Consider the following 21418-nt stretch of genomic DNA (forward strand, 5'->3'; position numbering starts at 1 on the left):
TACTATGACTGATTAAGCTGTAGATTCTGTTCCAGCTTGTGTATCTTCAACAAATACAGTCTGGTCTACAAAACTAGGGATGATGTAGGAGATGGAAAGAGCCCTGCTTAGCTCTGGGAGCCCACGCTGTATTTGCAGGTCTGACAATTAAACTAAAACAATCATTTTATTTGTAAATGGGATACATTTCATCTGGAGTCACTTAGAGCAACCTTTCCAGACTACTGTACCCCTTTCAGGAGTCTGATTTGTCTTGTGTACCCTAAATTTCATCTCACTTTAAAAATACGTGTTTACAAAACAGACATAGAAATACAACAGTGTCACAGCACACTATTACTGAAAAATGGCTTACATTCTCATTTTACCATATAATTATAAAAGAAATCAACTGAACTGTAAATATTGTACTTACATTTCACTGTATAGCATACAGAAAAGCATAAACGAGTCATTGTATGAAAATTTAGTTTGTACTCACTTCACTAGTGCTTTTTATGTAGCCTGGTGTAAAATGAGGCAAATTTCTAGATGAGTTGATGTACCCCTTGTAAGATCATTGGGTCCCCTAAGGGACATGTACCCCTCGTTGAGAACCACTGAGTTATAGGAGGAGGAGCCCTGCACTTGACAAAGAGGATTAACGCAATTTCAAGGAACTTTACCTAGCAGGGATTATAATCTGCTCGGGGTTGCCTTGGGGACGTTCATATTGTGAATATGACAAGAGGGTTTCTTTCTGGGCTAACAAGCTGAAGTTCAGCCCTAAGGGAGAGCAGCTGCAGCGGAGGGTGCATCGCCCCTGGGAGCCGCACGGGGTCGGGCAAACCCCGCTGCGGGGCCCGCGGAGCGCTTTCCCCGAGGCGGAGCCCCTGCTACAGAACCGGGAGAGCCGCCCCTGCCCTGGGAAGCGGCCCGGAGCTGAGCTCCTCCCGCGGCGGGGGGTCGCGTCCGTAGCGGGGCGGGAGAAGCAGCCCCGGGCAGGCGGCGCGCGGCGGCCATTCAGCGCACGCGCATTGTGATGCACTGTCCGTGTTCCACGCGCAGGCCCCGGCCCGCGCGGGGCGAGGGCAGCAGCAGCGGTGGCCGCGGCGCCTCGGGCTGCAGTCGCTCCCAGCCCCCGCCCCGGGCCTTGATAAGCGCGGGGAGAGAGGCGCTGCTCCCTGGCCGCCTGTAGCTGTGCAGCCAGCCGCCCTGCGGCTTCCTCCCGCCCCGCCCCCGCGGTGCTCCGAGACGCGCTGAGTGCCGCCGCCGCCGCCGGGCGGCCCGAGGCCCTGCCCGCCCCTGGGGTTGTTGGTTGAGGGGCTGCCTGGCAAGGCCCCCCTGCCCCGCGGAGCCTACAGCACAGACCGGCTCAGGGGAGCTACTTCCCGGCCCCGGGCGCCGCCGCCGCCTCCCCGCCGGGGGGCTGTTCTGAGGAGCCTGCCTGGGTCTCTCCGGCCCAGGGCACGAGGAATGGCGAGCGGCCGGCCAGCGAGGCGGGCCTGTGGCGTCGCTCAGCGCACGGCGGGGCTGGCTCGGGAGGTCCTGGAACGGGCTAAGCGGCGGAAAGTGAGCTGGCCGGAGCCTGTGGTCAGTGTCTGGAAACGGCGATTCCTCCCCGCCTGGCTTTTACTAACGAACCCCTAGGACCAGTCAGGGCGGCTCTCCCTCGTGCTCCGGGAAGAGTCCAGGAGTCGTTAGTCCGGTGCTAGTCTTAGGCGTGAGTAGCCACGTAAGTGTGGAGGGTGGCGGCCTCTTCTGATTTACACAGGGCAGTTATGGATTTGGGGGATGCTGCCCCCCTCCTCCCCCCCCCCCCCCCCCCCCCGAAGGCCTGCTTGCTGAACCAAACAAATGCAGACTTTATGTGGCTAGAAGAACCTCAGATTCTCTTCTCTGACTCTGTCGTGTCAGGTCTGTAACAATGCATTGATGACACTGCTTGTGGACGACAGGGCTGTAACAATGCCACAGTGGAAACCTGGCCTTATTTTGGCCAGCTAAAAATACTTTTTAAAGGTGGCAACCTTCCACAACCAACTTATGCATCTGATGAAGTGAGCTGTGGCTCACGAAAGCTCATGCTCAAATAAATTGGTTAGTCTCTAAGGTGCCACAAGTACTCCTTTACTTTTTGCGAACTTATCCCTTATATGCTTTCTCTAGTGCCCATCCCTCTTGTTTCTGCCACTCTGCCAGAGAATTTCAGTCCATTCTCCCTGCTTAGGCAAGAGTGGAGATGGGGGATTAAGTTAGGGGTCAGGGGAAGCTGAGAGAGCCCTATATGTCTTGGCAGATAGCTCTTGCAAAACATAGAGCTGGCCCTGAGTTCCACATATGCCATGATAAGTAGACCCTACCACTAGTCCTTTATGTTTGCACATCTGTTGAATAGCATTTTTGCTTAATATAGTTCTGCAGTCTTTCTGTATTAATAATAGCTAAATTTAATATATGTATAAACACTTGGCACATACAATTGCCTTTTTATCTTCAAAGCATTTTGGGGATCTAAAATATGCAGTTGTTGCATATGACAATGTAACACACCTGGCCATATTAAGTAATTTGCAAGATGATTTGAAAAATAAAGTGAGCAGTTGAGCCTTCGTTGACGGGAAAAAGGTCCACTGTTAAGTGGTATATTCTGGTAAAAAAACACTGAGCTTTAATTAAGGGCACCATTTGAATTATATAGAGGGTCCCATACCCCATAGCTTTTAAGAATAAATATTGTAAGGAGTCAGTGCAGGTTGACTAAAGATAGGATTTTCAAAAGCACCTAAGTGACTTGAGAGCACAAGTCTCTTTAAAATCTCACCCTGTGTTCCTTTGGGTATTTAGATGATTTGCTCAGCACGCACAAATCATGTTTATCTCCATCACCATAAACTCCCTCCAGAGTAATGCAGGCTAACTTGCCTGCAGCACAATAATGCTTTAAGTAGCCAAATCCCAGTCTTGCACAGTGGTGTTAGCTCCCAAAAAATCCCCCTGAAATTTCAATTTTGAAAGACTTTGTTTAGTTCCTGCCTGAAATTGTGTGCTGTTAAACAGCTGTCACATCTAGCCCTGCAGGTATCTGCATTTTAGTGATGGATGAATTGGTGCCAAGATATTACAGTAATTTATACTTCAGCTTATTAACTATGGCTTTCATTTTTTAAATATGAAAAATACTTTAAACAGTGTTCTCAAACTAAACATTTACTGGTGCTTGGTACTTTTTAGGTCGTGTTTAATTTATAGTGATAGAGAATTGTATAACACCTTACAGGTAAGGAGACTGGGCCCTTCCCTGAATAATTTAAATAAATTTTCTGTGTCCATCTGCAGACACTTAAATTGGAACAAGGTGGTACGTTCTTTATTGCTCACGCAGGGAGTGATCATGCTCTGCTGAAACTCATTCAACCTGGTCACTGAGTTGACTCCCCTAGATTTTCTGCCATGTGGACTTGAATCAGGCTGGTGTGTAAATTGCGAAATAAATATAAGACAGAGGATTGCAAAAGCATCGCCACTCGACTTGCTGACTGAGTATTGCCCCAAGTCAAGACAGTGCTAACCTTTAGCTTTGAAGGTGACATGTTAACTGCAATTGTTCAAATATTGTAGACCCTTTAAAATGGAGGCAAATTGAATGTAATAGATTTATTCTGAGAAAGCTGTAAGGTAAAGAAGGATTGAAAATACCAGTGAATATAAACTAATTCATGTGAACCTCAGTGTCAGAGAAATGTTATATCTAAGGCTGGTCTGTACTGAGAACTTACATTGGTATAGCTGCGTCTCTCAGGGATGTGAAAAGTCCTTACCCTGAGAGACATAGCAGTGCTGACCTAGTCCTGTGAGTAGACTGAATTCTTCCATCAACCTGTCTTTCCATTGACCTAGCTCCTGTCTCTTGGGGGGGAAAGGGAGAACCTCTCCCATTGTTGTAGTGAGTGTCTATGCTGAAGCACTACAGCTGCAGTGTTTTAAATATAGACATATCCTTAATGATTGTATCCCATGTCCCATAAGGGCCTATCATATGAATGTGCAGGACTTAGACATGTACAGTGTTTACATTTTAATTAGCTATAACACATGAGGACACTTGAATATCCCTTAGTACAATGTCAAGCTTGGTTACCTTTCCATTTGGTAAACAGTCAAAGCCAACATGAAATCTTCAAGGCTGCTTAACACATAAATTAGTATCTAACTCGGTGCTTTGAGAGAGACTGAGGTCAGGTAATTGTTTCACATAGTGTAGCAGTGGGTTGACTGGATGTAATCCTACAGTAAAGGTCGTTGTTGCCTCTGATGTATGTTACCAAGGATAGAGTAAAGCCAGCGTGGCATAGTTTTTAATTGCCTACGTAACACACAGTATTAGGCTACAGATGGTTCAGTTTCACCATGGAGAAAACTGTCAGAACTCATCAGCATTTTGTTATGTAAGCTACTAGCATCGCTGCAGTAATGTCCAATGGGACTGGCTTTATGAATTAAACGAACAAGGCATAAGCTGCAGAGGCACCTCGGCAGGTTTTTGCTTTGAAACAAATAACATGACATAATGACTTATACACGTGTGTTTAATCACAGGAAGAAGATTCTGAACGTCTCAATGCAGCATTTGCTTCAATAGTGGAGTTCATGAGTCGAACCACAAAGGAGTGTGAGGTAAATTTTATGCGAGGAGGGATGGGGGGAAATATTCTAATGTTGTGCCTGTTAGTGGCTCAGTTCCGTTGCTGTTAGGGAAAACTAGGAATGAATTAAAGATTCAGAGCAACCTCACAAGTTGACCAATAAAAGCTTTGGTAGTGGCTTCTAGGGCCCTGTCTAAAACAAGAAATCTTGGGACATCTCCCACCCTCACCATGCTACCTGTGTGAGAGCAAATTTAGACTGATGATTAGCATTTTTACCACTGTCTTTTAAACCTGCTCTGCGTTGGGTTAGATAATATGCTGGTATATACACCACCACCTAGCCTGTACTTACATTCCCTTGGTTACTAGCATCAGTGGAATTATAATGGAGTCACAGCCTAAGGCGGCTGCCCATTTCTTCCTCTCAGCTGGAAGAAAAGTTTGATTATGGGGTAGTGATGGACAGAAAGAGAAACTTCAAATGGAGGAGCTATCCATTGCATAAATCTTATCTGTACTAGATAAAACTTGCTAAACACTATTTACCCTTGTAAACTGCCCATGCATCTATACACACAATTGCTTCCAATGGTACACAGACATTCACACCACTAAAGCAGTTTTGTTTTGGACAGCACCTGTCAAGGCTGAATTCCCACTCTGTCACTCCAAGTGCAGAAAGTGGGGGCTTGCAAGGATTCTAAAAATTAATACTTGCCACTCCAGGCTTGTATTACTCTCCCAAGGTTACAGTTTCTCTCTGACCTTGGGTTGGTAAACGCTGTCACCAACCAGATGCAAAAAAAACCCCTTTGAACCCAGGAAGGAGCACTTGGGAATTCCTCCCTGTGGGATACCCTCAAGCAAGCGCACGCGCACACACACCTCTCTCTCCCTACCTCTCCAGGGAAGAGCTGAGAGAAAATAAAGGAAATTAGCTGTGGTTACCAGCTAATCAAACAACATGCACAAACCTCTAGGACACCAAAAATCCAATCCTGGTCTTAGAAAAGGTAAATGTTGTTAAAAACAAAAAGGAAAAAAATACATCTGTAACTTAGGTTTTTTACTAGATCTTAAACAATTCCAAAAATTTAAGCACCCAAATAGCTTTCTTGGGGGTTCAGCTTAAAGGTTACAAGCAAACAAAAGCAACTGGGGTTAGCACACAGGAGATCCACAAGCCAAAATAAGAAATAAACCTGATAGCATCTAACTAAATGTTCCCTATTAAAATTATTTCTTCTAGGTATGGAAGATACTTTTTCATACCTGGTTCAAACCTCACACAGCATTTCTGCTTGTAACATTGTGTCCCTGCAGCCAAGAAAACAGACAAAGGGAAAGTTTTTCCCAATTTTAAATTGTTCTTCCTTCCCGTTGGCTTTTTTGGTCAGGTGCCCACTCCCTTTTTTTTTTTTTTTTTAACCTGTGGGCTTGTTAACCCTTTACAGGTAAAGCAAGCAGAAAACAGACCAAGAGGGATTTTACAGCTAACTGGCTGTCTGGATGTCCATTAAAGGGAGTTACTCCCCACCCCCGCCTTCTTCATGTATCACAGCACCTTTTATAATTTCTAAGCATTTGTGTAAACACTAGTCAACCATCAAGCAGAACAGGAAGTTCTCTGTATTACAAAAGAGGAAGCTGGGCAAGAGCCTAAATCTTGCCGCATCTCAATGGAATCAGTAGCAGAGCTGGGATGGGAATTTGTGTCATTGGCTTCCACCCTTCATGCTCAGTCCACTAGACCATGCTGTCTAATATATTCTCCAAGATCATAATTTTGGGAGGGGGGATTCTCTTACACACATTGAAAATCTGACCCTAGAATTTATGGGTAAGTGTAATTGAAAATCAGTGGAACTTGGGTTCCTAAGTTACTAACTCACTTCTGAAAATGGGTCTTAGGGAGCTAAATCATTTAAGCACTTTTGGAAAATTTTACCACATGTCAAAAGTTTTGCTGACTTTTGTGATGCAGTGATATGTAACACATTATCCATTATGTCAGTGTAGCTGTTCTTCTATTTTTATGGAATTTTGGGCACCCATACAATATAAACAAAAAAATTAAACTAACCAATTGCCAAATATAAACTGCTTCCATTTGTAACCTCAAGGAGTAAAGCAAGGGAGTGGAATTGGAAACAAAAATGTCTACTGGCCACATGTCTGATCAGACGGAGGAAATAAGTAAAATGGAACTTTCTACTTTTGCAGCTAGGAACCCAAAAGAACAAATCTACACATGCATATTTCATGTGTTTCGTTTGAGTGGGAACAGCAGATGGCAGTAGAGTCATTCTCAAGTACTTTGAAGGGGTTGGTTTCAAGTCACTTGATGCTTCAGGGTATAGTCCCGTTTCTAACATGGGAACAGATCAGCTGATTTAATTCAAAAGGTCAACAGTGGTGGGTTTCCATTCTTTAGTTTTTAACTGTGAAAGAAGGGATTTCTTAGGTGTGGTTGTGAGGTTTGGCTATGTAAACCTCTTTGCTTTAACTGTCTTCCAGAAATATTATAGCTACGTGCCAGCAAGTAGATGCCAAGAGAATGAAATTAAACACATCTGCAGATATCACAGCAGACATGCAGCAGAAAACTTGTTACAGACATTGGAACAAGGGGTAAGTGTACTGCTCATGTTTAATTTAATTCTTTTCCTCATCCAAGACATGGAGATGTCTGCATAATGTTCACGGGATCTCCCTGTGTCTGCTTCTTCTCCAGGCCCTTTTGTCCCACTAATCTGAGTTTCAGTTCAAGTGTTCAGATACTATAGTAATGAGTGCCAATGGTGCCAATATAAGAATCTGAGCAGAGGTTGGCAACCTTTCAGAAGTGGTGTGCCAAGTCTTCATTTATTCACTGTAATTCAAGGTTTCGTGTGCCAGTAATACATTTTAACTTTTTCAGAAGGTCTCTATATTATATAACTAAACTATTGTTGTATGTAAAGTAAATAAGGTTTTTACAATGTTTAAGAAGCTTCATTTAAAATTAAATGAAAAAATGCAGATCTTATCAGTTTAGTGTGATCCTTGCCCTTGCTTTTCCTTGCTGAGTTTTCCAATGTCTGGCCTACATTTGGATACTTTAAGCTGGACACAGGCTTCTGAGTGATCAGTTGTTAACTGGCCCCGAGAGGGACAGAGGACAGATTTCATGTGTGAAGATACCTGTTCACACAGGTATGTGGATCCAAATGCTGAAAGCATTGCAAACGCAATTTTCTTCAAACAGTTAAATTTCACTGGCAGGGACGTCTAACAGGTCAGAATAGAGGCCCCATGCTCTCTCTTGGTAGCTTCAAGTGCAGATCTCCAAACTTTGATGTCCACAATTCTGAGCTTTTTAACTGAATGAGCTGCATTTCAAAATCTTCAACACTCATCCACTGAAATACAGACAAATCCAAGTCGCTTTCGTTGAACTTTTCAGGTTTAATTAGAAAAGAAAGCATTGGGCCAAATCGTTGAAAATCTTGAAATCTGTCAGAAAATTCTGATTCCAGTTCTTGCATGTACATTGCAATCTCAGTGACACTGACGGTGCAACACGTCGATAGCTCTTTTACGTGTTGGAAGTAGCGGAAAGTCGAAGTTCAAATATCCCGAGAAAAAACTGCTAGTTTTACTACAAATGCCTTCCAGGGTTCATAAAGATCTAGAAACATTTGCCCTGCACCGTGGAGACAGGGGTTGAGCTTGTTTAGGTGAGCGGTGATGTCAGTTAGAAATATGAGCTTACACAGCCATTTGTCATCATCCAGTTCGGGGTAGTTTTGTTCTTTTTCTGACAAAAAGGCCTTGATTGCTTCAAAACCGTTTACAAAGCACACCAAAATTTTGCCATGACTTAGCCTCCGAATGTTGCTGTGAATTGGAATATTGTTATAAGCATGGTCCATCTCTTCTAGCAGTGCTTGAAACTATCAGAGTCAAAGCAGATCGAGCAACAAGGAAATTCACAATTCGCACCACTGTATTAATCACATTATTAAACTCTGAATTAGAAATTTTAGCATACAGGTTTTCTTGATGGTTGATACAGTGAAATTTGACTGTCAGGCGGCCAATTTGATCTTCAAGTAACTTTACAAATCCCTTCTGTTTTCCAACCCTAGCAGGAGCACCATCTGTTGTCACACAAAATATTTTTCTGATGTCAATTCCTCGTTCTTCAAAATGGTTTACTAAACTTTCCACTGTATCTTCCCCCTTTGTGGTGCCATGCAGGGGTTTTGGGCAAGAAAGTTCCTCTTGGATTTCATTGGAGACACAATATCTTGCAACAACTGCCAAACATGGAACGTTGTTTATATCCACGTTCTCATCAACTGCAACGCTAAACACTGCTGTGTCTTTTAATGCTGTCATCTGCTTTTCGTTAATGTTTTCTGCCGTTTCGCTTGTGTCTCTCAACTGTTCTGGCAGAGACAGGCAGTTTTTCTATTAAAGATACGATTGTATCTTTATTTGGCAAATCAGTGAACAAAGCCTCTGAACTGCTGAAAAAAATTTTATATATTCCCCATCTGTAAATGGCTTTCCGTTTTTTTGCAGTGCAGTGTGCAATCTTGTAACTTTCTTCTGTAGCTTGATATTTTACTTACACTTAAGCATTTTAAAAACACTGCTATGCTTCTCATATCCTGCTATTGCCTTTTTGATCAATTCAGTCTTGTCTGCTTAGTCAAGAAAGGTTTTCTCGTTCTTCGTTTCAAAATGTCGAACACTTGATGTGCAACAAATGCTTTCACAACAGAAAGCGCAAACAGCATGGTCCTTTTTTTGAATAAATCCAAATGTGTCTGTCCAAAAAGGCTGAAATGAACGGACATCTAACTTTGCTTTCTTAGGACCTGACATTTTGTCAAATGTACCCCTCAACTCACAGTGGGGGAAAAAATCGCGACAGACTGAACGCGCAACGTCAAACGCAGTGCGCTGTTCCACATAGCATGGTGTAAGCAGCAAATCAGGACTTAAAAATATCCCAGTGGCACTGGAACAATTTTGAAGGGGGGGGGCGAGCTGCACCCCCTCTTGCCCCTGTCTGTACCCCTCATTTCCCCAGACTGGGGCCAGTAGGTCACAGCTAGGGGCAGCTGCAGAGCACCAGGCCGAGGCCAGCGGCTGGTGCCCCGGGCCAGCGGCAGGCTGGTGCCCCGGGCCAGCGGCAGGCTGGTGCCCCGGGCCAGCGGCAGGCTGGTGCCCCGGGCCAGCGGCAGGCTGGTGCCCCGGGCCAGCGGCAGGCTGGTGCCCCGGGCCAGCGGCAGGCTGGTGCCCCGGGCCAGCGGCAGGCTGGTGCCCCGGGCCAGCGGCAGGCTGAGCAGGGCCGGCAGACGGGACCTCAGCTGGCAGGGGGCCGGCGGACGGAACCCCAGGCTGGCAGCAGAGTGCTACTGAAAATATTGAAGGTCACCCATGTCTGGAGTTTTGGATGGCTGTGAAATTTGTGAGGAATTGTGAGTGGATGATTAAATTGTTCTAGGCGTTCTAACTTACACCAGGAGTAACAGTCCAGCCGTTCTTCAGCCCCACCTTGTACTTCTGGCATCTTTCCTGTACTGGAGCAAAGCCAGGCAAGTGTAACTTTTGAGCCAGCTGTGCTGCCTGAGTGGTGCAAAGGGACCATATCGAAGCCAAGGATCTGGCCTAGAAAATTCTATTGTGGGAGGAGGTCACATGTTTCAGAATTCTCTTTAAAGATATTAACTACTGAACACACTATCTGCTGCAACCGTGGAAAGTTAATTTTGGTTGTGGGCGTCAGTCATTGCACTGACTTGGTGGAGAAGTATAATTCTGACCCAGTAGGCTTAATGGTCAGTGGGAAGGAGAGAAATACTTTACATTTCCCAAAGGCTAATTTGCTGAGGCAGTTTTAGGAACCAGTTGGTTTGGCTTCTGGGCCACAGAAAATGAGAAATATGGAATCTTTATCATAACCCCAAACAATTCTTTTTCTACTAAATTTGTGGTGTTATCCATATTTGTTATGTTTGTTTTGACAACCTATTTTTCCCAGTGTTAGAGGATAGCTAATTAGCACATTATTTCTATCTAAGTATTCTTTAAAAAAAGATGAAAGGATTTGAATACGGCAATTTTTTACAATCACAGCTTGCTAATTTTTGTATTGGACAGAAAAATTTTGCAACCATTAATGTCCGTCCTACCAATGTATTTTTGAAAAATGCTAGTATGTCAGTATATTAGTTGAACTGTAACTCTATAAACTAAATTCCATTTCTGTCTAGGTAAGACAACCAAACAGTATTACTTACCATTTATTTTTTTTCCCCTTTCAGGGTAGAAAGACTTCCAAAGATCTCTACATTGAAGTCTCCCCTGGCACCTATTCTGTCACAGCGACCTCAGAGGATATGGTGAAAGACACACATGTGGTGGATGTTAATGCAGGACAAAGTATTGATTTAACTTTCAGTATATGATGATCGCTCTGTCTCAGCAATCTTAGGAATAAAACAATACTAAGGTATCCTAATGAATTAATATAACAAGCTATGCAGATCTGTTTCTCTTTAGCACTTTAACAACTTCCTTTCTCTGGGCTTCTTCTGTTTTACTCACTTTGTCTACTTATTGTGCACTCAGTGCTATTATAGTCCATTGTGTACACGGACATTATGAATGTTTGTATAAATATGCCTTAATTGAAATTATGTGACATGTATCACCCAGAGTTTGGGGATATTTTTAAGTCAAGCAATCAGTGGAATAAAGGATTCAAAATTAATCTTTGAGATGAATTTTTTTTATTATTTTTTAAATTAGGAACTAAAGTCATGCAAGTTATATTTAATTACTTGAATATGAAAAGCCCAATCCTCAACTGGTATAAATCAGTGTAGCTCCATTGAAGTTCATGCCCATTTACAGCAGGTGAGGATCTGGCTACAGTGTGCCATGTAGAGTACTGTAGTTAACTGGTCATACTGGTATGAATGAAGAAACTGGAGCTGTAATTCAAGCTAAAATGTGCACACGGTTGCAATTAAAAAAAAAAAAATCCCAGTTATTGCTACATAAATGCAAGTTTCGGCAGTATTGTTCGGTTTCACTTTCATTAAGCCAAATCCCACTTGAGCAAAACATGTACACGCATGCTTAACTCCCACTTAAGTTCATTATCTTTAAGGCCCTGATTCAGCCAGGCATTTCAACATGTGTCTAATTTAAGAACATGAGTAATCCCACTGAAGTCGATGGGACTTCTCATGGGTTTAGGTAGCTTGCTGAATGGGCACCTGGGAATAAAATGGATGTCGTGTTTTAGTATCCATATGCAAACTTTTACTTTTGTTGTTTGTATCTCCTTTGTTCTGTGCTGTTTGGTTACTTTCCCTTCTGTTTTTCATCTTGAAAGATCTTTTCTGCCATTAACTTGTACTGGGTCTCCACTCTTCTCCTTCGGGCTTCCTACAAGAGAGAAACCATCATGCTGAAATCCCTCTCACAGACTTTTTGAAACCATGAGAACAAACGGGAGGCTTATTAAAACCTTGCTCTCTCAATTTCCAATTGTTCAGGTTTTCTGTACTATTACTTGTTGTTCCTCTCTCCCCAAGAGTGTTGGTTTCTAGTCCAGCACAGTGGACTAGAATGGAACTTAATATGGAAAGACACACATCCTCTGGACAGGACAGTGAATTTCCATCTAAATGGAATTGATTTTAATCGGTTAAGGTGGTGTTATCCATAAAGCTATTCTGGCTACCTACAGCTTTTGTTCATTTAACGGAGAGTTGAAGGTCATTAGAGCAGAGAGCTTGATGATGAGGGCACACTTTATTTTGTATAAAAATAACCCTGTATAGATGGGTAGTTTACCTGAGATTGTTTCTTTTTAATTTCTTCAGCTGTACACTTATTAAATTCCCTCTGATCATGTGTCTCTTTGACTTGTTGCAGATGAGCTAGTCTTTGCTGTCCTTTCTGCCTGTCGTCCTCTGCCATAGTCTGCATTTTCAGGTTTGTCCTCTGCTGTGTGAGTTGCTTTGTTTTCATTGTCTGATTCTGCTTTATATCTTGTTCTTTTACCTTCTTATCTTCATTCTCAAAATGCTGCAGCAGCTTTTTCCTGGAGAAGGAAAAACCCAGTGAGTTAAGCATTTTTCTGAAAAGATTGTGTTTTTTGTCTGCTCTTCTCTTATCCTCAAAATAAATACACCTGCCTGGTGTAGCTTTCTCAGTGGAAGCAGTTTTACAGGTACATAAACTCTTCAATGGAATAGAAATGTTTAAAAATAAACCTTAGGATAAAGTTTCAGAAGCACTCAGTGGGACTTTCACTGTTCACATCTGTGGGAGCAAAGATAGGATAAAGCTAAGCACTTTTGAAAACCCACCCTGAAGTTTTAGTTGGCTCTTAACTAAACTTGTATGTTTGTAAAGGATATGGTCAAGTAGTTTAAGGCTCCATCTAGAGCAGAGGTGGGCAAACTATGGCCCGCAGGCCACATCCGGCCCATGGGACTGTCCTGCTTGGCCCCTGAGCTCCTGGCCTTGGAGGCTAGCTCCCAGCTCCTCCCCCACTGCCCCTCCTCCCCCGCAGCTGGTGCAATGCTCTGCGTGGTGTGGCTGCAGAGCCCGGCCTGACCCAGTGCTCTGTTCTGCGTGGCATAGCTGCCTCTCCTGGTGCAACCATGCTGCCAGCCACCGATGCTCCAGGTAGCGCGGTAAGAGAGCAGGGGGGGGTTGGTTAGAGGGCAAGGGAGTCTGGGGTGGGGGTGTGGATAGGGTCAGGGCAGTCAGAGGGTGGGGAACAGGGGGTTGAATGGGGGCAGGGGTCCCAGGGGGGCAGTCAAGAATGAGAAGAGGAGTTGGATGGAGCAGTGGGGGACAGTCAGGGGACCGAGAGCAGGGGTGGTGGATGGGGCAGGGGTCCCTGGGGGGAGGTCAGGAAGGGGGGGTTTGGATGGGGCGGTTGGGGGTAGTAGTTAGGGGTGGGGGGTCTGGGGGCAGGTAGGGGACCAAGAGCAGGGGTCCCTGGGGGGGGCGGACAGGGAACAGGGGCTTGGATGGGGCAGGAGTCCCCAGGGGACAGTCGGATAGGGGCCTGGGGCTGGGGCCAGGCCCTGCTTGGCTGTTTGGGGAGGCATAGCCCTCCATACAATTTCAGAAACCCGGTGCAGCCCTCAGGCCAAAAAATTTACCTGCCCCTGATCTAGAGTACAAGATAGAACTTGTGCTTTAACTGTGTTTAGGGACAGTCACATTGTAATTTGGTCTCACAAAATTACTTGAACTGGGCCTATGTCTTTTGGGGAATGTCATATTGAGTCAACCCTTTAAATCTTTAATGAATCAGAGAAGGAATGTCCCTTCTGTTTCTTCCACCAGTTCTGCAGGGAACAGGATGGCCAGCCACAGATGCAACTCAGTCTCTTCATTTAGTTTTTTTTATAGTCTTTACAAACATACAGGGCCCAACCCTGCCGTCCTCCCACATGCAAAACTATTGACTTCAGTAAAAATTATGCATTACATAGGGGTTTGTGTTAAAGCCCTGTCCATCAGGATATGACTGCTTAGTCATTTATTCCAAAATTGGTAGAAACAAATATCTGACATAACCTACCCATTAACCATTAATGTACAGAATGCCTGAAGTTTTGTACTTGTTTCAAAGAAGCCTATGAACAGTGGTTTCCTAAGAAAGGTATAAATCAGTTACATCAGAGCACAATATGGACATTTATTGATAATTTAAACTAGGCACTCATTCTGCTAAAATTACTATGCATATTTTCTATTAGGAGTTCTTCATATAAGTTTAGTGTGCACAATGCTTTACTCTGTGGTCAAAGTCCATTGAACCAAAAGAGGGAAGATGCAGAGTAGCTAATACTTGACCTGTGTGATGTACCTCTGGTGTTCCTGTGCAGTGTAGTATTTCTCTTCAGCCTGCTGTTCTCTTTCATGCTCCCACGTCTGCTGCCAGAATTTTTTCTTTCTTTTTTGTTCCATGCAGGCTTTTCTTTGGCGTTCACGTTCTATTTGATTTTCTCCAAGTTTCTCTAAACAAGGAGTGGCCTGCGGCTGGGAGAAATTAAGCATGAAAACTAGGACTTTAGTCCTCTTTCCTTTGACTTGGTTTATGCATTTTGTATCCTCTCATTGAACTCTAGAGCAGTATTCAGCAGAGACTGATTTCTAGAAAAATACCCACACGCATCAGGCTTTGGGGCAGTACAAAATGCCCTCGATGGAGTGAGCCTGGTGCAGAGCTGTGTAGATAGAAGGAAGGAGAGCTCTTTGCTTGGATTCTATTACTCCTGAATTTCAGAGCCATCCATTCCCAGGATCAAGCATTCTGTAGGAGTTGTTTACCTTCCTAAAGCTGTAATCTAGCTCCCATGAATTCAGTAAGCATTGAGTCAGTCTGCAAGGTTACAAGCGCCATTGAATCACCATTGAGTTACATGCCAAGTTTTAGTTTTGGGGTTTTTTTTAAACTGAGTAAGATGGCTTCAGATCCTGCCCAGCTGCATCTTGAATTAGAAGAGGAGCTCTCAAGCAAAAACAGAGATGGGGTGGGGGGAGGGGTTAGTAGGCAACAGGGTAACCTTAGGGCCATTTGCTTCTGCAGCTAATATCCAGAACATCATCATCTTCAATTTAAAGAACAAATGTACCTAATTATAATACTGTTTCACCATAGATTACTTACCCCCAGTGATGGCTTGAAATCACGGTGGATTAAGACATCTTTCAGTGTGAAATGTCTTCTCTGAGACTGCTCAATAGTTTCAAACATTGCACTCTGGTTGGTTGGTGCAACAGGGTACATGTCCAAGCAGAAAATGGCTCTGGATTCTGCTTTCCCCTTTGTACACTTGCTGCTGGGAATGCTGATTCCTGGGGATATAGATACTATATTTAATGTGCATAATCTTACTTTTACATTAAAGATGAAAAATGGTAATCATTTGGAAGGGAAAGTGCAATTTTAACCTAAAAGGAACTCTTGTAGGTTCACGATTTCTGGTTCTGGATATCAGTTACTAAAGTAAAAGTTAACTGTGTGGGTGGCATCATGAACAATGTGGGAAGGGTGGGGGGGAAGATTAGGAATTTAGAGTTGTGTGTGTGTTCCTGAATCTGATTCCATTTTTGCTGATTCCATTTTTCCACTGGATAAAGTACTGAAAGAGGAGCCCTTACATGTGATGAAGAAGGCAAAACCTGGTGCAGATCTTGCATTTATAGAAATTAATTAAAAGGATTTTTAACTGATGCCTGGTTTAGGCCCCAGTACAAAGTTTTGTTTTGCTTTTTAAAAAGGGGAGTGGGGCTACAAAATAACATTTTTATGAATTTCAGATTTACGAATTTATTTAACCTATTTTAAATTCTAGGTAGTAGTTAAAGGATAAATGACATATTGATGGTCAGATTTTTTTTCTGCTTTCTATGCATCATACATACGATTTGTCTACCAATGTTGAAATAAGGTAAGTTTAGACATTTACAAGTACATCTGTGTCACTGCTAGCAGAGATATAGACCCACATTCGAGTCTAACACTGAATGAGATACAGTGCCAGACTGAAGAGGGTCATAGAACGCTTTCAGTGAAGAAGCACCTGTTGACAAATAACTAAGGAAAGAGATGAAATATACCTGGATTCCTAGGATGTGACTTGGGGTGGCTTCTCTTCCAATACTTCCACTCAGGTCTTGCAGCATCTTTCAGTTTGGGCTTTTCAAAAAGACTGGAATCTGTATTAATAGCACTATCCACCATCGTGCTCTTAGTTAGGCACATCTCCTCCTCACTTTCTAAGTCAGAAGGGGAAGAGGAGGAGGAAGAAGCAGCAGCAGCTGCTGGTTCATTTTCCTTTGGACTTTCCAATTCTAGAAGTTGTGCCGTGGGTTTGTTATTGGACTCTTGCGGTTTAGTGCCTCTTTGAGAGACCAAAGATGTGGATAGTAGAGGCCACCAGGCATTGAATTTGGGATGGGAGCAGCTGATACATCCCACATGGACTGGTGAACAGCATACACTGTGACAGTGACCATGAAAGGGGGGGCAGATTAATGGGCATGGCCGTGGCCACCTGTACTTACTTAGCCCATCATCTAAAGCACATGAATGGATGGGGGCTCTTAGAAATCTGCAAGTAGAAGTGTAAGAGCTAGTAGTGTTGTGGGGGTTCATAAACTTTAATCTGCTGCTGAAGGGCATGTGAATCATCTCAACTATCCTTTCCCACATGTCTGTTGGAATCCATAAGGCCACACCTAGTGGTACTTTCACTTTCTTGTCATTCCAAAAATAGACCATGGTTTCTTCATCCTCTGAGGCTATTGAAAAGAAAAAGGTAAGATACCATTAGACAGTACTGCTCTGGTTGGGAAAATACTAGTTTCTTGACTGGTCTTAGCACTTTAATACACGTTTTCTACCTTTGTCCAAGAGCAGGAACACCCTCCTGTTCTAACACCTCCTCATCATATACTGTACGATATGAAGGCTGCTATTGAATTTGCCATTGTTATCACAGACCTGGCAGAAGTTTTCCTGCAAATCTGTCCCCATATGAAAGACACAAATGGTAATTGTCTGGTAATTTTGGTATTGCAGCCAAATTGGGCCGTGATAATCCAATGACATTTTACCAGTATTTTGATAAGCAAACAGGGCCAAATTGTCAAACATGGGTGGATTATTAGTCTATCTAAATTCCACATGTGGGTGCTCAGATCAGCACTTGGATATATAAATAACCCAGTGCCGATCTGAGCATTCTAACGGGCGCCATCTTCTTAACACTACCCCCATGGGGTTTCCCTATGAATCAGATAATGGAACACATTATCCTTTCCCCAGTGGCTGGTGCCCTTGTTTCAGTAAGAAGTTAAATTGAATAACTGCTAAAAGACTAGATGTAGTGGATAGCAAAGGTGCAAATTTAAAAAGTCACTGTTTTCTTAATAAAAGGTAGAGCAATCTAGAAGTTAACTCTCACACTCAAGGTATTACTAAGGAGCACTTTCTAGGGATCCGTTACTAGTTCCCACTACATCCCTTGGTATAAATTTTTAAAATAAACATTGCAAGTTGCACTGATGCTTCTGCTGCAATAGCAATATCAAAAACAGTGTTCATTCTTACCACTTCAGGGGATCCCTTCTTACCTCTCAGGGGATCCCGTGTCTCAATGCCCAGGAGGATGGTTCCAGGGCCATATCTGACAAGGTCTGGTTCCCAGGGTGCCAGCACTTTGTCTCCAGGGAGTATGGAGTGCCTCATTCTGTTGACATATTCAAGGATGTCATCCCTGGCTGTTTTTTGCACACATACTGAATACTTGTCACCCGATGCAGGTGGTTTGTCAAACTCTACCAGGAAAGTTCCTCTTTCGCCCTGTTACCAGGAACAAAACAATTATGAGGAAGCCCACCCTGTATACATAATATAAGGCCTTGTACTGCAGTCAGCAGTCCCTTCCATGGCAGCTTAGACTAGGCCTGAACTCTAGGACAGTAGGAATGGTGACAGTAAGCAGCACGTGCTGTGTTAGTCTCTCATCTAGAGAGCTGGAAAGAACTACAGGGGGATGTTTGTGTTCAGCAGCCTTGGTAAAATACCCCTGTGCATATACGACAACTAAGACCTGTATTTTCTCCCCTGCAAAAGACACTACAGGCCTGAGATTCCATGCCCAGCTGTAATTCATGGGATGCTGCCAATTTCACAAACTACCCTGTACATAGATGGTGACAAAGTACCCAAAGGCAGTTCAGAACTGTTCTCTATTCACTCATGAATCCTTTCCTGTTACATACTGAGTAACCAGGCATTTTATCTTTTAGAAAACAGTTAAGGAGCTTTGCATCAGCAAGTGAAGCAAGCCACTCCCCTGCTCTTCAAAAAGAATAGGCCCTTTTTTCTTTAAAGTTTTAAGTGCTAACAACTTAATGAATTAAAGCATTCACTAGTGTCTCTGAAAAGACATGCTGTGCCTTGGTTTGCAGGGGAATAAAGCCCTAAGTGTATCCATAACACACTAACAGTTTTCCAACAGTATTGATGTTTATCTGTCTATTCACAACAGTAGGTGTGGCACGGGCCATAACACCACAAAATTAATCTAAACGTGGCTCAATGCCCAGCACGACTGGCTCAGAAACAAAGAGCCTGTCCCTGCAAGGTGCTGAGAGCCCTGAGTCGCAGCAGGAGCCAAGGCTTCTTGCAACCTTGTAGGATGGGCCCAACTGGGGCAAAACGACCTTCCAAAAAAACATCAGCGCTGGTGGAAGAATGGGACGCCAAAGCGTTACAGTAGCATAGCGTCACAGCAGGAGCTTCCCTAAAGAGATCAGTCTGGTAGTCCCTATCGGACAAGCAGCTGCCTTGTTTTCTGAATAATGGGCATACCCCGACTTTCCACAAGCCAACAGTCCCTTTTGCAGACTAGAATAGCTGCCAGAAAGTCCGACATCAGGAAGAGAAGGCCCAGCAAAGGAGGCATAGAGGCTGCATACAGGTGTCATCTCAGCCCATACCTTTGTTATCCGGAGCAGACTCATACAGTATGCTCTTAATCAATAGGTACAGTAGGATGGGCTGGACCACTGGACACTACTGCCCGTATACATGGTCTTTAATCCACTGGAGCTATATAATCACAAATGCAGATGCTCTGGTTGTGACTTGCCTCCTGACTTCATGCAACAGCCTACATCAGAACCGACAGAAATGATGCACAGACCCCACTGCACAGCTGATCTGCCTTTGCACCCCCCCCGACCCAGTTCCACCCATAGCAGGGGTTCAAGTGGTGGAGAGATGCTACTGGGGGGCATTCTGCAATCCATGAATTTGACCCTTTGTGAATCTCTTCTGGGAAAGTCCAGGGTCTGATCCATGTGACTTCCTACAATGAACAGATCTCACTGTAATGGAGGCACAAAGTAAATTAAGAATAGCTATACAAGATAGGTGAGCCAATAATCACTTGCCTCTATCTCCTGTTTTATCGTACCAAGATAATAAAACCCATCAGATTCCCTTCTTGCTAGAACAGGAACACGAGCAATGTCCACTGATTTTTCCCACACCTTCAGCCCCTTACATGCTGTGTCAGCGAAATGTGGACAGTGGCCGATCCATGAGCACCTTGAATAAAAAGAAAAGGGTTAGTGGTGAGAGCAAACGGCTTCCATAAGTCAAACGAAGACAATCTATTAACCTTCAAGGGCCAGATCCCGGGCCCTGCTGGACCTGTTTTGTTCCACCCCTATGGTGTAAAGCAGGCAGAAGGAGCTGGCTGAGGATTTGCCTGTGCAGGAGAATCCCTTGCTTGCATAACTCAAGTAGCTCCTCTCAGCCTCACACCACTGTGCGGGAGGGTGTTTGCTGGTTGTGGAAGGATCACACTGTGATCCTAGTTTGGTATAACCTACAGCAGTAGTTGCTCTAACTTATGCTCTAACAAACTAGCCTCTAACTGCCCTTAACATCAGGTTAACAAGAGGTGTCCCAAGTTCCCTTGAAGCATTCCCCTGTGATATCCAGACCCTGTACTGGCTACTCTCAGAAATCCCAGCTCCTTTGCCCTCAAAGGAGCAGTGTGCCCCAGTTTACCACTTTTACCCTAAATCACTTTTGTATAAAGTACTGCATTTAAATAAACCTTCTTTTGTTTTATCATAAGAAAGAAGAGAGACTCCACTAGAAAAAAGAGACAGTAATGGAAACATCCGGTTACAATAGAAAACAAATCATAAAATGCAAACTAGGGCCTACAGTTTATTAATAGTTACTTTTCCTAGCTAACAAAGCACCCCACCCCCAGTTCAGTCTGTTGCAGAGTTGGCTGGCATCACAGGAACCAGGATCCAATTTTTCATAAAACCTGCCCCCCATTCAACAACATGTCTCCTCAATGAATGGATACAAGGAGTCTTTTTCCATCATGTGTTACACTGAATCGGTCTTTCGTCTTTATTCACACACAGGGCATTGTCCTTTGTTATGGTCCTTTTTACCTCCAAGTGGTTTTGATTGTTTGCAGTTGTCTTGATGGTTTTCCAATGACTGTTCTGGGACAGGGCATTATATCACCAGCTGAGCAGGGAGGGATGACAACTCCCTCCCACTTGAGTGGGCTATCACCCAATCATACGATGTTTTCTGACCAACTTTAAGATGATACAACATAGTTTTCAATATAGTTAAATTATGCCTTAAATATTACCCGTACACACATCTCACAATGATTATGAGTATTATTAAGTTACAAGCTTTCAGTAGAGACCTTACATGCTACCTTTCATGGAAAAATACCACGAAAGGGATGTATTAAGTGTAGTGAGTTTGTCAGATCTGAGAAAGGAGTTGCTTGTAAAGAACAGCTGGCGCCAATGGGCCTGTCTCTTTAGTTTGTGGACTTACTTCATAGCTTGTTTTCAGTCGTCAACAGTGTTGCAGAAAATTTTAATCAGTAATGGTCTATAAAGCTGACAATGAAAAACATTGTGGCAATTCTCAAACTATCTTCAGTTTGCTAATTTGTCAAGATGGGTAGAGACTGGAAGTGAGAAAGCAAATGACAGACACAAGCAATAACTTTTTATTACCTTTGTGGGATGAGAAGTCTGGTAACCCAAGCAGGATGCACCATGGAAGACCCACTAGAGAAGGGATCGATATTAGTTAGGAAGTTGCTGCATGAGAGTTTATCTAGTGCTGTCATTGCTCTGCAGTACTTGTGCTCTGTAAACAAGGATCTTCCTGGATTCTCCAT

At 43.6% G+C, this 21418-nt stretch overlaps 2 protein-coding genes across 2 annotated transcripts; one reads left to right on the forward strand and one right to left on the reverse strand.

The window, feature by feature from the left end:
• The first annotated feature begins 954 nt into the window (after nucleotides 1-954).
• AKIP1 (A-kinase interacting protein 1) lies at nucleotides 955-11397 on the forward strand. Its single transcript, XM_077818387.1, has 4 exons — nucleotides 955-1572; nucleotides 4579-4656; nucleotides 7146-7259; nucleotides 10949-11397. Exons 1-4 carry the CDS (start codon nucleotides 1456-1458, stop codon nucleotides 11090-11092), a joined length of 453 nt encoding a protein of 150 aa, XP_077674513.1. The 5' UTR covers nucleotides 955-1455; the 3' UTR covers nucleotides 11093-11397.
• A 5-nt stretch (nucleotides 11398-11402) lies between these two features.
• C6H11orf16 (chromosome 6 C11orf16 homolog) lies at nucleotides 11403-21418 on the reverse strand. Its single transcript, XM_077819954.1, has 9 exons — nucleotides 21252-21418; nucleotides 19632-19788; nucleotides 17805-18033; nucleotides 16867-16970; nucleotides 16287-16476; nucleotides 15334-15521; nucleotides 14530-14702; nucleotides 12492-12741; nucleotides 11403-12080 (listed from the first exon to the last, which is right to left on the reverse strand). The coding sequence occupies exons 1-9, from the start codon at nucleotides 21416-21418 to the stop codon at nucleotides 11997-11999; spliced, it is 1542 nt and encodes a 513-aa protein (XP_077676080.1). The 3' UTR covers nucleotides 11403-11996.

Source organism: Eretmochelys imbricata, chromosome 6, assembly GCF_965152235.1.
Source record: "Eretmochelys imbricata isolate rEreImb1 chromosome 6, rEreImb1.hap1, whole genome shotgun sequence".
NCBI lineage: Eukaryota > Metazoa > Chordata > Testudines > Cheloniidae > Eretmochelys > Eretmochelys imbricata.